The 17,287-nt window shown below is 35.4% G+C and overlaps 1 protein-coding gene across 1 annotated transcript in view; it reads left to right on the top strand.

The window, feature by feature from the left end:
• FAT4 (FAT atypical cadherin 4) overlaps window positions 1-17,287 on the top strand; it is a 177,006-nt gene that overhangs the window by 131,696 nt on the left and 28,023 nt on the right. Inside the window, exons 9-10 of the mRNA XM_077861111.1 lie at window positions 917-5,266; window positions 16,600-16,704. Of these exons, the coding sequence (XP_077717237.1) occupies window positions 917-5,266; window positions 16,600-16,704 (4,455 nt within the window). The remainder of the gene's footprint in view (window positions 1-916; window positions 5,267-16,599; window positions 16,705-17,287) is intronic.

The raw sequence follows: 17,287 nt of genomic DNA, 5'->3' as shown, positions 1-17,287 counted from the left end.
ACATCCAATGTGTGGTGATGCAATATAGCATCCCCTATAAAAAGTGAGTATGTAATGCTTATGCATCTTTTCCTCATTAGACTTATTATAATTGATCAGGATCACTGGCCTTAATAAAAGACTTTTCACTTTTGTCACAAACTTTACTGCAGGGGTATGTGTGCAGGTTTGGAAAAAGTTTCTGAACCACTATATCAAAAACATGTCCTTATGGCAGTTTTTCTGCATATTCCTGGTACAATCTGTTCCATTGGCATTCATCCCAAGCACTAACTTTTGGAATCCAAATTGAGTCCATTCTTCCTCAGTTCTTATTTCATACTACTTTATAATTGCTCTAATTGATTTATCTAATTGTATATTATCTCCTTGTGATAATAGCTCACAAATGTTGCTAAGAAACAATGGATATAAAGAATCAAAATAATATTTTAAAACATATTAAAAATTTTGTTGACATGATTACCTGTGTGGCAATTCAACAAGGTTTTAAGACAATATAGAGCAATTATCTTTTTTTCATTGGTTAGAGACAGAGCTTTTAGCAGAGCTCATGTAGTATCATATTTGTTGGAAGTTGTGTTATGTACAGATTTTCCTCCTAGGAACTATAATTCTGAATGATTAGCCATTGCTCTTCCCCGTGCTTCTCTCAAAGGCCTACTGAAAAATATTAAATCCAGTAGACCATATGGGTTTTAGTTAGAAAATGGCAGGTCAGTCCCTGAAGACTACCTTTAAGTAGATCTGACTTGGGAATTTCAGAGATAATATAGGAATTACTATTCTCCCCCAGTAATCATGAGAAAGTAAAGTTATATTAGGGAGCAACATAATATTTTGTATACATTAATCTACTAGCAAATATTTTATTTGGGTTTCATGTGATTATAACTGCACACTCCCTCTTTTATAGGTTCCTTCGTCTTTGCAGTTACAGTCACAGATGCTGATATTGGACCCAATTCTGAACTACATTACTCTCTCTCGGGTAGAAACTCTGAAAAATTTCACATTGACCCACTGAGAGGAGCTATTATGGCAGCTGGACCACTAAATGGGGCTTCGGAAGTGACATTTTCTGTACATGTAAAAGATGGTGGCTCATTTCCAAAGACAGATTCTACGACAGTGACTGTTAGATTTGTGAATAAGGCAGATTTCCCTAAAGTCAGAGCCAAAGAACAGACTTTCATGTTTCCTGAAAACCAGCCAGTCGGCACTCTTGTCACCACCATTACAGGGTCCTCCTTGAGAGGAGAACCTTTGTCCTATTATATTGCAAGTGGGAACCTTGGCAGTACATTCCAAATCGATCAATTAACAGGGCAAGTGTCCATTAGTCAACCTCTGGATTTTGAAAAGATACAAAAATATGTCATATGGATAGAGGCCAGGGATGGAGGTTTCCCTCCTTTATCCTCTTATGAGAAACTTGATCTAACAGTCCTAGATGTCAATGATAATTCCCCTGTTTTTAGGGAAGATCCATTTGTGTCTGAAATATTGGAAAACCTTTCTCCTCGCAAAATACTTACTGTTTCAGCAATGGATAAGGACAGTGGACCCAATGGACAGTTAGATTATGAAATTGTTAATGGCAACAAAGAACATAGTTTCACTATTAATCATGCCACAGGTGAAATTAGAAGCATTCGGCCGTTAGACAGGGAAAAAGTATCACAGTATGTGCTTACCATAAAGTCCTCAGACAAAGGCTCTCCTTCTCAGAGTACCTCAGTAAAAGTTATCATTAACATCTTGGATGAAAATGATAATGCCCCTAGGTTTTCTCAAATATTCAGTGCCTACGTTCCTGAAAATTCCCCTTTAGGATACACAGTTACACGTGTCACAACTTCCGATGAAGACATTGATATAAATGCAATTAGTAGATATTCCATAATGGATACAAGTCTTCCATTTACAATTAATCCCAGCACAGGGGATATTGTAATTAGTAGACCTTTAAACAGAGAAGATACGGACCGCTACAGAATCCGAGTTTCTGCACATGATTCTGGGTGGACCGTAAGTACAGACGTCACAATATTTGTGACGGATGTCAATGACAATGCTCCAAGATTTAGCAGACCCTCCTATTATTTAGATTGCCCTGAACTTACTGAAATTGGCTCCAAAGTGACTCAGGTATCTGCAACAGATCCTGATGAGGGATCAAATGGACAAGTGTTTTATTTTATAAAATCTCAGTCAGAGTATTTCAGGATTAATGCCACCACAGGAGAGATTTTCAATAAACAGGTCTTAAAATACCAGAATGTCAGTGGCTTCAGTAATGTGAACATCAACAGACATAGTTTTATAGTGACATCTTCAGATCGAGGTAATCCTTCATTACTAAGTGAGACAACAGTTACCATCAACACGGTGGACAGTAATGACAATGCGCCACAATTTCTTAAAACTAAATATTTCACTCCAGTCACCAAAAATGTTAAAGTTGGTACTAAGTTAATTAAAGTCACTGCAGTAGATGATAGAGATTTTGGACTGAATTCTGAAGTGGAATATTTAATTTCTAATGAAAATCATTTCGGAAAATTTAAGTTGGACAATGGTACAGGGTGGATTTCAGTAGCATCTTCCCTGATATCTGACTTAAATCAAAACTTTTTGATCACTGTCACTGCAAGAGATAAAGGAAACCCTCCACTATCATCCCAAGCAACTGTTCAAATAATTGTCACCGAGGAAAACTACCATACACCTGAATTCTCTCAAAGTCACATGAGTGCAACCATCCCCGAAAGCCACAGTATCGGGGCCATTGTCAGAACTGTTTCTGCAAGAGACAGAGATGCAGCTATGAATGGCTTAATTAGATACAGTATTTCTTCAGGAAATGAAGAAGGCATTTTTGCAATCAATTCCTCCACAGGTATATTAACACTAGCCAAAGCTCTTGATTATGAATTATGCCAGAAACATGAAATGACTATTAGTGCAACAGATGGAGGATGGGTCGCAAGAACAGGTTACTGCAGTGTGACTGTAAATGTGATTGATGTGAATGACAATTCTCCAGTATTCTTCCCTGATGAATATTTCCCTACTGTTTTGGAAAATGCCCCAAGTGGAACAACTGTCATCCACCTAAATGCAACAGATGCTGACTCTGGAACCAATGCTGTGATTGCGTACACCGTACAGTCATCTGACAGTGACCTCTTTGTCATTGACCCGAACACAGGAGTCATTACCACTCAAGGGTTCTTGGATTTTGAAACCAAGCAGAGCTACCATCTTACTGTGAAAGCTTTCAATGTCCCTGATGAAGAAAGGTGCAGTTTTGCCACTATTAATATACAATTAAAAGGGACAAATGAATATGTGCCTCGCTTTGTTTCCAAACTCTACTATTTTGAAATCTCAGAAGCAGCTCCCAAAGGTACTATTGTTGGAGAAGTATTTGCCAGTGACCGTGATTTGGGCGCTGACGGGGAGGTACACTATTTGATTTTTGGTAACAGTAGGAAGAAGGGTTTCCAGATCAATAAGAAGACTGGCCAAATTTATGTTTCTGGACTTCTTGATAGGGAGAAAGAAGAAAGGGTATCTTTGAAGGTATTGGCCAAGAATTTTGGCAGCATTAGGGGTGCAGATATCGATGAGGTCACCGTAAATGTCACTGTGCTTGATGCCAATGACCCACCCATTTTTAGTCTAAACATCTACAGTGTTCAGATCAGTGAAGGGGTCCCAACTGGAACTCATGTGACATTTGTCAGTGCCTTTGACTCAGACTCTGTCCCCAGCTGGAGCAGGTTTTCTTATTTCATTGGATCAGGGAATGAAAATGGTGCCTTTTCCATTAATCCACAGACAGGACAGATCACTGTCACTGCAGAATTGGATAGAGAAACCCTCCCTATCTACAATCTCACAGTTTTGGCTGTTGATTCAGGGACCCCCTCAGCTACAGGGAGTGCCTCCCTGTTAGTTACCCTAGAAGATATAAATGATAATGGACCCATGCTGACCGTCAGCGAAGGTGAAGTTATGGAAAACAAACGCCCAGGAACTCTGGTGATGACCCTTCAGTCCACCGATCCCGATCTCCCTCCAAATCAAGGCCCGTTTACCTATTACTTGCTGAGCACAGGTCCCGCCACTAATTATTTTAGTCTGAACACTGCAGGAGTTCTGAGCACAACCAGAGAGATCGACAGAGAACAGATTGCAGACTTCTATCTGTCTGTGATCACTAGGGATTCTGGTGTTCCTCAAATGTCTTCCACAGGAACTGTGCATATCACAGTTATAGACCAAAATGATAATCCTTCACAGTCTCGGACTGTGGAGATATTTGTTAATTATTATGGCAATTTGTTTCCTGGTGGGATTTTAGGTTCTGTGAAGCCACAGGATCCGGATGTGTTAGACACCTTCCACTGCTCCCTTACTTCGGGAGTCACCAGCCTGTTCAGTATTCCAAGGGGTACTTGTGATCTAAATTCACAGCCGCGATCAACAGATGGCACATTTGATCTCACTGTCCTTAGCAATGATGGAGTTCACAGCACAGTCACGAGCAATATCCGAGTTTTCTTTGCTGGATTTTCTAACGCTACAGTGGATAACAGCATCCTACTGCGTCTCAGTGTTCCAACAGTAAAGGACTTTTTGACTAACCACTACCTTCATTTTCTACGCATTGCCAGCTCCCAGCTGACAGGCCTAGGGACTGCTGTGCAACTTTATGGTGCATATGAAGAGAACAATAAAACATTTCTTTTAGCAGCTGTGAAGCGAAACAATAATCAATATGTGAATCCCAGTGGTGTAGCCACCTTTTTTGAAAGCATCAAAGAGATCCTTCTCCGGCAGAGCGGAGTAAAGGTAGAATCCGTGGATCATGACTCATGTATTCATGGCCCATGTCAGAATGGAGGGAGCTGTATAAGGAGATTGGCTGTGAGCTCTGTATTAAAGAGCCACGAGAGTCTTCCCGTCATCACTGTGGCAAATGAACCTCTGCAGCCTTTCTTATGCAAGTGCCTGCCAGGTTATGCTGGTAGCTGGTGTGAAATAGATATAGATGAATGCCTTCCATCCCCTTGCCACAATGGTGGGACCTGTCACAATTTAGTAGGAGGATTTTCCTGCAGCTGTCCAGATGGCTTCACTGGCAGGGCCTGTGAGAGAGATATCAATGAGTGCCTGCCCGGTCCATGCAAGAACGGTGCTGTCTGCCAAAATGTTCCAGGAAGCTTCAACTGTGTTTGCAAAACTGGATACACAGGTAGGACAATGTTTGGCTCTTTCCCTAAGATTTGAGTCATGTCAAGTATAATAGAGAGCAGTGAATTTTGTCATTTTAAAGTGATTTTCCCAAAAAATGGGCATAATCATGGTGAACGCTTTAAGCACTTACTGTTGGCCAACGCTGTTCTAAGCACTTTATCCTTATTTATTTTATTTACTTCTCACAAGAAATCTATGAGGTTGGGATAATTATTTTTCAGTTTGAACAAATAAGGAAAGTTGAAGTAGAGAGAAGGTAAGTTTTCTAAGGTGACCCAGATTTGTCAGAGACAGGTGGTAAGCCTACATGGTTATTTCCAGACTTTGAGGTCTTAGTCAAACTCCTAATGGTCTTATTTAAGAACGAGGAGAATACAATATCTTCAAATAAGAGTGTTCTAAAGTTTAAAGGACATAATATATTTAAATCATAAGACCCGGACCATTTTGTGTCCTAAATAACTATTAACAATTATTGCTGTTTGACTCTTCTATCATCACCATGTTTTAAAGTCACTGCCATCATTATTATTGAAGTTTGATCCACACTGTCTTGAAAAATGAGCAAAAGCGGTGGGGTTTTTTTGTTTTTGTTTTAATTAGTTTTCTTGAACTTTTTTTTTTTTTTTAAAGATTTTATTTATTTATTTATGAGAGACACAGAATGAGAGAGAGAGAGGCAGAGACACAGGCAGAGGGAGAAGCAGGCTCCATGCACTGGGAGCCTGATGTGGGACTCCATCCCGGATCTCCAGGATCAGGCCCTGGGCTGAAGGCGGCGCTAAACCGCTAAGCCACCAGGGCTGCCCAAAAGCAGTGTTTTAAGATTTAAGTTAAAATGCCTTGGGGATCCCTGGGTGGCGCAGCGGTTTGGCGCCTGCCTTTGGCCCAGGGCGCGATCCTGGAGACCCGGGATCGAATCCCACGTCGGGCTCCCGGTGCAAGGAGTCTGCTTCTCCCTCTGCCTGTGTCTCTGCCTCTTTCTCTCTCTCTCTGTGACTATCATAAATAAATAAAAATTTAAAAAAAATAAAAAATAAAATGCCTTGTTATGTCTATCAGGTAGAAAGCATAATAGCTGACCTCTCTCGTAAGCCACAACAAATGGAAGCACAATTACCTTGACATTTTAGAAGCATGATAAAACATAGAGCAGCAAATATGTTTTGCTTGTCTTTGACATCTTAGTAAGATATGATGTATAAATTACGTATATCTCCTTCACTGTCTCTATCTATCTATCATCTATCTATCTATCTATCTATCTATCTATCTATCTATCTAATATCTATCCTATTAGCTGATTGTTGGTGCACCTTCAAATGTGCATAAATATTATGTTTTTTTTAAGAATTATTTATTTATTTATGATAGACATAGAGTGAGAGAGAGAGAGAGAGAGAGAGGCAGAGTGTGTCACAGACAGAGGGAGAAGCAGGTTCCATGCCAGGAGCCTGATGTGGGACTCGATCCTGGGACTCCAGGATCGCTCCCTGGGCCAAAGGCAGGCGCTAAGCCGCTGAGCCACCCAGGGATCCCCAAATATTATGTTGTTAATAAATTTGAGGAGAGAAAAAGTCTTTCCTGTAATTTGCACACTATACAGTGTTAGGTCATATATATTACATTGGATAGCTTTATAGTGTTTATAAACACAATTTAAAGTACCAGCGAGGTAGGTAAAACCAGGACATATTTTTTATTTGTAAATATTTTGCAGAATAATATTTCAAAAGAAGTTTTTATAAGAAAATACATTTAGCTATTTTATATATATATAGTTATTATATTTTTAAAAGATTGTTATTATATTTTTAAAAGATGTATTTGAGAGAAAGAGAGAGGTAGAGAGAATAAGAGATAGCACGTGAGCATGGGGTGGGTAGGGAAGGAGCAGAGAGAGAATCTTCAAGCAGATTCCCTGTTGAGTGTAGAGGCTCACCCAGGGCTCGATCCCATGACCTATGAGATCATGACTTGAGCTGAAACCAAGAGCTGGATGCTTAACCGACTATGCCACACAGGCACCCCTAGTTATTATATTTTTTAAAAGGTGCCCATCATGTATATACTTATGGTTTCATATTTGAAGAATTAAATTGTTTGATGGCGACATAAAGCAAGTTTGAATAAGTCAAAGCAGAACATACAAGCTTTGCCTACTGATAATAACCTTGAAATACAAGTGAAGAAAAGGGGCAGAAATAATATGCAATTAAAAGAATCAAAGGACTTTATGGTTTTTGATTTAGCTATAGCTTTTGGGAAGTCATTTAACCTTGCTGACCTTCAGTTTCTTCATCTGCAAAGTGAAAATAGTCATACTTACTTATCTTTTAGGTTTGTTGTAATGAATAAAGATAATGCTTGTAAAACACCTACCGGAGTTCAATCAGTACCCACGCAAATTAATAGTATTAGTAATAGTGGTGTTATGTAGTGGCAATAATAGAAGCGCAGCACAGAATTTCTAAAAAAGACAAGAAGCCTCAATAGCACAAAGTATGAATTTTACCCCAACTGTATTCCCAGTATCCTGAATAATTGGGCTATATCCATGTTATCAGTTCAGAAGTTCTAGAAAATTGTCCTTAGTCTTTCCCCAAAAACGACTTCCTTGTTTGAGAATTCAACAATAAAGATTATTTCTTTGCCCATTTTAGTATAATATACTCATTCGTACTTAGATTTAAAATGAGTCTATACTTAGTCCTAGAATGAAAAATGTGTGAAGGCACTTGATAATAGATAGGAAACAGGTAAAGTACCATGGGCATGAGCGAAAGCCCCATATGCTGATTCAGCATAAATGTTGCTTCGTGATTTGGCATAGAACTAATTCTTTAACATTACTTCCCTCTAGTTTGTTTCTTTCTTTGATTCATTACATTTAAATATGCATTGCATCCTTTTCTAAATGTAGTAGTTGAAACTTTTAGGATTTCCCTTCTTTTCATTATGAAATACGTATAACATTTATCAAGTTGTTATATAGAGCACTGCTTAAAGTTCTTTACATTGTAGACATTATTATTTAGTTAGTTATTCATTTAGTTCTCCAAACTCAATGAAACTGCATTATCACTATTATTCTTTCCATTTTAAAGGCACAAAATATTGGGTCTTAGACAAGTTAGAAGAGATTAAATAACCTGCCTCAAGCATGGCACAGAAGGTGCTCTAAATGAGTTTTCACTGTAAGCTTCACTCCAGAGTCTCTGCTTTTTATTTGTATGTAATTCTTCATCACACATTGGTTTATATTTGCCATCGGGTATTATGACAAGTCCATGATATCTTTTAAGAACTTTTGTCTATTATTCTACTGGGTCTGTCTCTACAAAACACACGAGATAGTGTATTGATATGAGGTTGATCAAGAACTGAAATTACCTCCAGACTTTCAGGTAGCAAGGTACTTAATACTAGCAAATAGCTTGCAAAATCTTTAAACCAGCTAAGAATGAAGGTCTGAAAAATTCACCAATAATCTCAGCAATAGGAACAATGTAAGGGGGCACTTGTGTAGTTCAGTCGGTTAAGTGTCTGCCTTCAGCTCAGACCCAGTTGGTCCTGGGATCCAGCCCTGTGTTGTGCTCGCAGCTCAGCCAAGAGTCTGCCTCTCCTTCTTTTTTTTTTTTTGCCCCTCCCTTCAACTTCTGTGCATGCTTTCTCTCTCTTTCTCTCTGCTCCATCTCAACAAATAAATAAAATCTTAAACAAAACAAAATACAGTAGGTATTGCAAGAAACCACTGCCAGTCATCTTGTCTACCTGCAGTGCTGCAATGAGTGAGTCCCAGAACAGTCCTTGCTTCACTTTCACTCTTTAAATATCATTCAAAATTTACCCACTGGCAAAATCTAATCCTAAACCCTGCTGGAAAGGAGTTTAGAATAGTTTTGTGACATCCGGCCCCTGCAATACAGAAAGATAAGAATGATGCTGAGTGTCAAGAGATAATATCTGGCATAGAAAGATACTATTATTACCCCTACTGTATGTCATAGAAAATTCAGCCTATACTCTGGTGACTCTAGAGCCAGAGCTGCCAAAGACTAGATCATAACCTCTTTCTGTAAGAAAAGTTATTTGAAGTTACAAAAGTAACTTGAAATTACTGTGGTGATTTTACATACTGCCCTTCTCTAGAGCTCATTTTAGTCTTCATTTGCATAGTTGGAGATAATCCAGCAAATCAAGAATGATGTAAACATAAAGTTGAATGATTAATATGAATCTTCTCTTTTTTGAATTTGTGTAATTCATTGTTTTAAATTCTATACGAATAGTCCATGCAGTAAAATTAGCAGATAATTCAAGTCTGATAATTTTATTTTTTTATTTTGTTTTACAGGAAACAGTATAACAAAATGCATAGCTACAAATTCTTAATCCATACACTAAATTAGGAATGTGTTGTTCAAATGTCCGAATCTGTTTAAAATTATAAAGATAATCCCTGAAGGATCATTTTGAGTTAGTCTTTCTAGGTAGTCTTTACCAGCTCACCCGACTCAGGAAGATGGAGTAAATGCATCAAAATATCTTAAAGAGCTAATCAAGCTAATAAATCATAGGACAAAATTCTTACATAAGCATATGTGTACCTCATAGAATGAATTTTTAAAAATATATATTGTAGTTTACTTTTATTAATACAAATTAACTACTAATGCTTTGGTAAAGCTTTATCCAAAGCCTATATATGTTCAAATATTTTTTTTTGATCATCAGAACTATTTCCAATCACTTGCACTCTATTTACTTCTTTCAACTTTTACCTGAAATTTTTCAATGATTTTTAAAGTCTGTGGCATTACATATTGGAACTGTGAGATTTTAACTTTATGTTTAAAATAATCCTCAGATATTATCCTATCACACACACACACACACATACACACACACGATTGCCACCACCACTGTATATTTCATATAAAGTTAGAAATTGTGCTAAAGATTGGAAAAGTGAGTGGCTTATGCACTGATGCAAACCATGAGACTTAATCCTAAGAATCCTACAGGGAGTGATTGTTAGCTGAACAGAGATTTTGTGTGAACATCCTTTAGGAGTATAAATACAAAATGAAAGTTATGGAACAACTACAATAAAAATATATGAAGGGATATAGTTATTACCACATTGCCACCAGTATATTCCTGATAATATATGAATTTACCATTTATATTTTTAAAATTTTATCTTCAAGTTGGTAACCATAGAATCACATAATACATATAAAATAAGGATTTTTTAAATGAATGAAGATTTTGAGAGAATGAATTTGTTTATATAACTTGTGTTTCTGATCTCTTCTTAATTACTGGAAAAATAACCAAAAGGAAATTGAAAAAAATGGTGAGACTTAACATTCAATAACAATCACTTCACATTTCATTGTTAAAAAATTGTTCTATAATTTAACTTTTATATCACTCAGTGGAGCTTTGATTCACTATAATACAGCATTTCAGAAAGAATGAATTGATTTAATATAACATAGGGCATGTGAAAAATTACTTTCTAGATTTTCATAAGATTTAATAATACCAGAAATTACATCATTGTCAATGTACCTCAGTAAATCAAAAGAAAATATTTTTCATGTTATTCATGCCTCAGAAGTTCAGGGGATCCTGGAGGAAATTAGCAGCTTAATAACTACCAATCCAGTATTTCTTTTCCTACATGGATGAACATTTCATGCATTTAATAGAACACTAATTAGAAAGCCCAATTATAGTCAGGAACCACTTATCATTTGTCTCCCTGCTCCAGGTTTCCACAGTTTGCAGCACAATCCTGCATTAAGTCTTTCAAGGAATGGTGTTTTAAATGCAGCATGTAGATGGAGCTTATTTTCAAATCTGGGTCTCTCCTAACAGAATTAGTTCATAGCCCCTTTAACCTTTCCCATCCACTTTCACACATCTGGATGCATTTTAGGTGTGGTATTTGGAGTAAGGCCAAGGTTTATTACCATATGGAGAAGTTTTCCTATGCTCTCAAGTAAGTCTTGATATTTCAGGGGAGGATGAGATTTGTCCATTCATCACTTTTATGACATTTGACATTATAAATAGGAATTTTTTCAGACATATAAAGTTATATACAGGTTGTGCATAGTAATTTTACTAAGAAACTTGGCAAACATTTTCTTTCATGAAGATGGAAGTTGTAACTGAGTCATTCTTTTAAAATCATAAGTCATACATGAATGTTGTCAATGATCGTGTGATCAGAACACTGTAGAATATAAACAAAATGTAGTGAATGGATAGGAAATGAAATTTTCTGTGAGATACAGAAGAATCACTCATTTTGGTTATTTTAAAATATGATTTGCATCTTATGAAAGCATTAATAAGAGGCTTCTGGAAGCTTAAATGTTTCTTATTTCTGCAGAAAGCAAACATATTTGTAAGCTTATCATGGATATTAGGGATGTCAATATGCACCATCATCTGTAGTTTCATTGAAATTGTATTCGCATATGTTTTAAAATACAAAAGGAAAACAGATTTTTTCTTTATTTTTTCTTCCTAGCAGCTCTTAAACATGATTTTTTTGCTTTCTTTTGATGTAAAAAAACAATGCTATTCGATCAGGATATTTAGGTGAGCTATCTTCATAGGTCCTTGCACAATAATAGGACACATTTACTAGTGTAAAAAAAAAAAAAGCTACTTTCTGCTAAAATAACAAAAAAACTCATAAGCATATTCAGGATAAATAATATATTATGAAATCATATTTATTAATAATATAATCAATTTAGATATAAAATGGACTTTGATAGTTCACAAAATCTCCCTTCTATCTATGTATGAATACAAGAGATGCAAAAGTAGTAATTGTGATCTAATATATTACATATAATCTAAGAAATCATCATATTCTCATAGGTGTCCACATTTATGAGGTAGGAATAAATTTAGCTCGGCTCCACATAATCAACATTAAAATGTTCTATTAGAAAGAATGGAATTTGAATATACATCCTTATTAAAAAGACCACAGGTGATCACAGCAGCTCACCTTCTGCCCCAAACATGAAGATACATGCTAAATTTCTTTTGTAAGTTTAAACTATAAACTTGAAAAGTCTGTGGATACACCGGCCTCCCATTACACATGCATTTCCATCTTCAGCAATTCCCATTCTTCAAGTTCTAGGGGTTTATACTTCTCGAAGCACACCTCCTTCTATGATAAATAATTTATATCAACACAGTTAATTGATGGATGGCAAAGCAATGAGAACAGTTTATTCTTGTAAACAGATGCTATCACAACTAACATACCTTAATAGAAAAAGGCTTTTTGTGTTCCAGAGATAGGGTTGTGTTTTTTTGTGTGAGCCCTATCAGTGTACTTGCAAACCCCAAGGCTCCGACAAATTTTGTTAATTGACTTGCAGTATTAATGAAGTTAATGATCCAAGATTTGGTTTCACGGTGCTCCAACACATCAGATTTTTTGTACTAGAAGCATCTTAGAGTAATTCAAACTGCTGCATTCTCTGATAAGCATTGTGCATTTAACACAAGAATTTAAGTAGATAGAGGTGTGGAGAACAATGCAGAATTCGCTGCTGATTTCTAACTAGATAATAGAGCATGAACTTTCCAGACCTGATAAATTCGTATTTCAAGGCTTTCCTTTAATTCTGTGTAAACATATAACATCTTTCCTTCACATAAAAAAGTCTTTTTAATAATAATTTAAATGGCAATACTGAGTTTTCAAACTGTGTCTTTCAATCTAGTATGGTAACTGCTTTGAAATTTACTAATTGTAAAAAAAGAAAATACTCATCAAATGGAGTAATCAAACCAAATTTTTGAGTGGTAAATAATTTGCATACTTTAACACCAACATATAAAACTATTCTTTTTTCTCAAACTCAATAATAAATTGATATACTTAACCCCTAGCAGAGTCATTTTTTCAAAAATGTTTACATCCACCTACTAGAGAAAAGAAAATAAAACCTTGGTTTACATTAAAATGTAAAATGAATGGTTGATTTTTTTTCTCTTACTAATGTCTATTTATATTGTTGTATACTCAAAGAATAAGATTCCGTTGAGAATTTAACTTTCAAAAGAAATTCATTCTTAAACTAGTATTTTCTTAGTTGTAGCTTCTGCCATTTTCATAGTTGTATATTTTAATACATAGGTAACTCTTATTTAATTTGGGGTTTCTTTCCATCCCTAACTTTGGACTAACTAAAATAGTGTACAGTTTATATTTAAATTAAACTCAGATGTATATGTTAATTCTAATTTTGCAAGGGGTAAATAAGATAACCTCTTTATGTAAATTACAAAACAAAAACCATCTAATTTTCTTTTGTTGTCATTATTTAAACCAAAATTTTATTTTTTTAAACCAAAATTTTAAAAGACAGTCTTTTCTAAGAGGATTACAAAGACGATATAGTTGGGATTTGTGATATCAATGACTTGCATTTTTATACACTTATATATTTTTCTTGTAGAGCACCTATGTCCAAATTTCTGAGCAATTGTTCATGATAGTGCTCCTTAAATTGGTTACTCTTTGTTCCCTGTTTGCAGTCTTCAAGAAGTAAAGTTGTAATTTTGTGACCCATTAACTAGTTTTCACAATATTAGACTGACTATACTTATAAAGCCTGTATGTACAGCTGACCCTTGAACAGCCAGGTTGGAACTGTGTGAGTCCACTTATATGTGTATTTTTGTTTTTATAAATACAGTACAGTAAATGTATTTTCTCTCCCTTATTTTCTTAATAACATTTTATTTTCTCTAGCTTACTTTATTGTAAGAAGACAGTATATAATACATAGAACATACAAAATATGTGTTAATCAACTATTTATATTATTGGTAAGGCTTCTGGTCAAAGCAGGCTATTAGGAGTTAACTCTTGGGGGAGTCAGTAGTTGTATGTGTATTTTCTTTTTGTGTGTATTTTTTTTTTTATTGGAGTTCGATTTGCCAACTTATAGCATAACACCCAGGGCTCATCTCGTCAAGTGCCCCCCTCAGTGCCCGTCACCCAGTCACTCCGTCCCCCCGCCCACCTCCCCTTCCACTACCCCTTGTTCGTTTCCCAGAGTTAGGAGTTTCTCATGTTCTGTCTCCCTGTCTGATATTTCCCACTCATTTTCTCTCCTTTCTCCTATAATCTCTTTCACTATTTTTTATATTCCCCAAAAGAAAGAGACCATATAAGGTTTGTCCTTCTCAGATTGACTTACTTCACTCAGCATAATACCCTCCAGTTCTATCTATGTAGATTTTCAACCGCAGGGTTGGCTACTTTAAAACACCAGCATTGTCCAAGGACACCTGCCTCAATACATGCTATTTTTAACATAATTCTAAAAGAAATTTTCAAAAAAAAAGAAGAATGAAACCTTACTCAGTCCGATAACACATGTGAAAATTATATGTAGATCATACAGTGGAAAAAAATGCATGGAGTGGATGTGACTTTCTTGATAGCAAATAAATAATTAAAAGTACAGCTCATAGGTCCTTTTTATTCTCTGTTGGTCAATACTAATATTACGGGAAAAAATTCACTTCTCTAGAGGAATATGACAGAAATCCAATTGGAAAATACCATGGGAGAGAGTTCTATGCCACACCATCTCTCTGGTGTGATATTGTACCGGCTTATAATAAAGTCATTCTGCCTATTTATTAAATGTAACTCATTGGCACAGTTCTTAAAGCCTAATTTCTGTGCCTTTGGTTGGTAACTTGTTTATTTTCATTATTTCCCCCTAGGATGGAAAGGTATTCTAAAATTGTTACTGTTTTGCCTTTTAAGGAGGTTCCCAATATTATTTTTAAAGAAAAAATGTTGTTTATGACCCTGTGATGTAGAGAAACGTGTTTAGTTAGTGTCATGAGGTCTGACTCACGCTTATAATTTTAAACTAGAACAATTGTGGCTACATAATCAAGCCACAAAAACAGAACTAAATTAAACAAAACTTTGACTATGTTTTAAGCATAGTAATCATGGTGAAATGGATTATCTATGCTTAACATTGAGTCTAGTTGTGCATATAAAACTTACATGTTTTCATAAGACATTTAATAAAGGCATTAATGAAATCATGTTAAGAAGTAGAAAATAGCTTTACAGAAACAAACTATTTAAATTAAATAATTAAAGCCTCATTATCAATGAATGAAAAATAACAAAGAACTCTATAACATCTCATTGTTTCTGGGAATTGGAAAACTAGAAATAACTCTAACAAATCAATCATTACAATAATTAAAAACTATAGAAAAGTGGCATTAGAACACATTGTTAAAAAAAATTACCACCATCACCACCACCACCACCACCACCACAAAAATAAATAGGACTGGCCAATTACTCTGAATTGGCCTATCTAGGGGTTAACTGACAATCACAGGTTTGCAAAACCTGGATATGGGAGCAGACCTACATTGGTCTGTGCCATCGTTTTACAATTTCTTCGGCAAAATTTTAGCCTTCAAGAAGCTCTTCTTCATCTATGAAATGTAAAAGTTTCCTGTTGCTTGGATTAATCTCCCCACTAAAATGGAAATGCCATGTTGTGACACTTTTTTTGACTGCCATTCCCATCTTCTAACCTTCCTAGACAGTAAGAGGCACTCAGTCAATATCAGTTGATTCAACCAACAAGATGATCTATGAAAAGTCCCTATAACTGAAAAATATGCTGCCTAGGTGTCAATGTTTTGGAAAAAAGACAAGGTATACATAACCTGTAGTAAAGAATAAATCTTAAGTATTTGAAATATATGATGTGCTTCCTGATTTCTTATTCTGCTTTACAACAGATAGGTCAGTGAAGGGATATTTCTTGAGAGTGAAAGTATTTTAGTTTGACAAGCTATATGAGACTGATTCTTACCTTTAAAAAGTCCGAGTCAAAGAAATCTCTACAGTGAGAATTATACTGTAAAAGTTTCAAACCTCATTATAAATTTGAAAAAGGAAGACACATTGACAAGAGAAAATAAATTCAGTGAAAACATTTAAATATGTTCACCATTTGTGATTTTCCTGCAAACAGTAGTTCCTTCCAAGATGATTATGTAAATTATTTCCTTACTATTTTAATACACAACTTTACAATAGGACAACTAAATAAGATTTTGAACTCTGAGGCATTCCAATTTTCTCATGTCAAGTAAAATATTCTTATATTTCTCTTCTCCAAGATATGACCTCTTAGAATAGATTTTTACATGTGGTTATAAAGTAATGGTATTAATATATTTTTGCATAAGATTTTTTTAATGGGGTTTGATACTTTTCAGGGAAAATGTGTGAATCTTCAGTCAATTACTGTGAATGTAACCCCTGCTTTAACGGTGGTTCCTGCCAAAGTGGTGTGGAGTCATACTACTGCCATTGTCCATTTGGTAAGTATTGCTTAGTCGTTGATATAAAATATCAATCTCTTTTGACACAACGTTTAGCAATTTTATTGACCATCAGTGATTAGGAAAATATTAGTTGTTTTACACAGGAGGTTTTAGCAAAATAAAATCTCAAAGGTTTAATATTTTTAAAAAAGTTAATTATGGAGATGCCATTGAATATATTACTTCAGTTATTACTAGGAAAGTAATCAACACGAGATAATTGAATTTGATGTGTCTCCTCAGGACATTTCCCCTCAAATATTTATGGATGACTTCTTTTTAGCCTGGAACCTATCAAAGAAAAAAGTCTTTTTAAGCACTATCTGACATCACAGTCTATTTAAAATCTTTAAGGATAATTAGTCAAAGTGGGTTTCTTGTTTTGTTTTGTCTTGCTGCTTTTTATTTTTTAACATTAATTCAACCACTTCTAATAGAAAGATTTAGTAACTAGGCATGAAGTTTTCATGATAGGCTTTTTGTAGATACTACCAAATAACGAATCACAATTCAGACTAATGTGTTCTTTTGAAGAAGAAAGTTGTTAGAATTTTTTTGTACACATTCGTATTTATTCACC

Source organism: Canis aureus, chromosome 20, assembly GCF_053574225.1.
Source record: "Canis aureus isolate CA01 chromosome 20, VMU_Caureus_v.1.0, whole genome shotgun sequence".
NCBI lineage: Eukaryota > Metazoa > Chordata > Mammalia > Carnivora > Canidae > Canis > Canis aureus.
The sequence above is the reverse complement of the archived record's forward strand: the minus strand, read 5'-3'. Positions and strand labels throughout refer to the sequence as shown.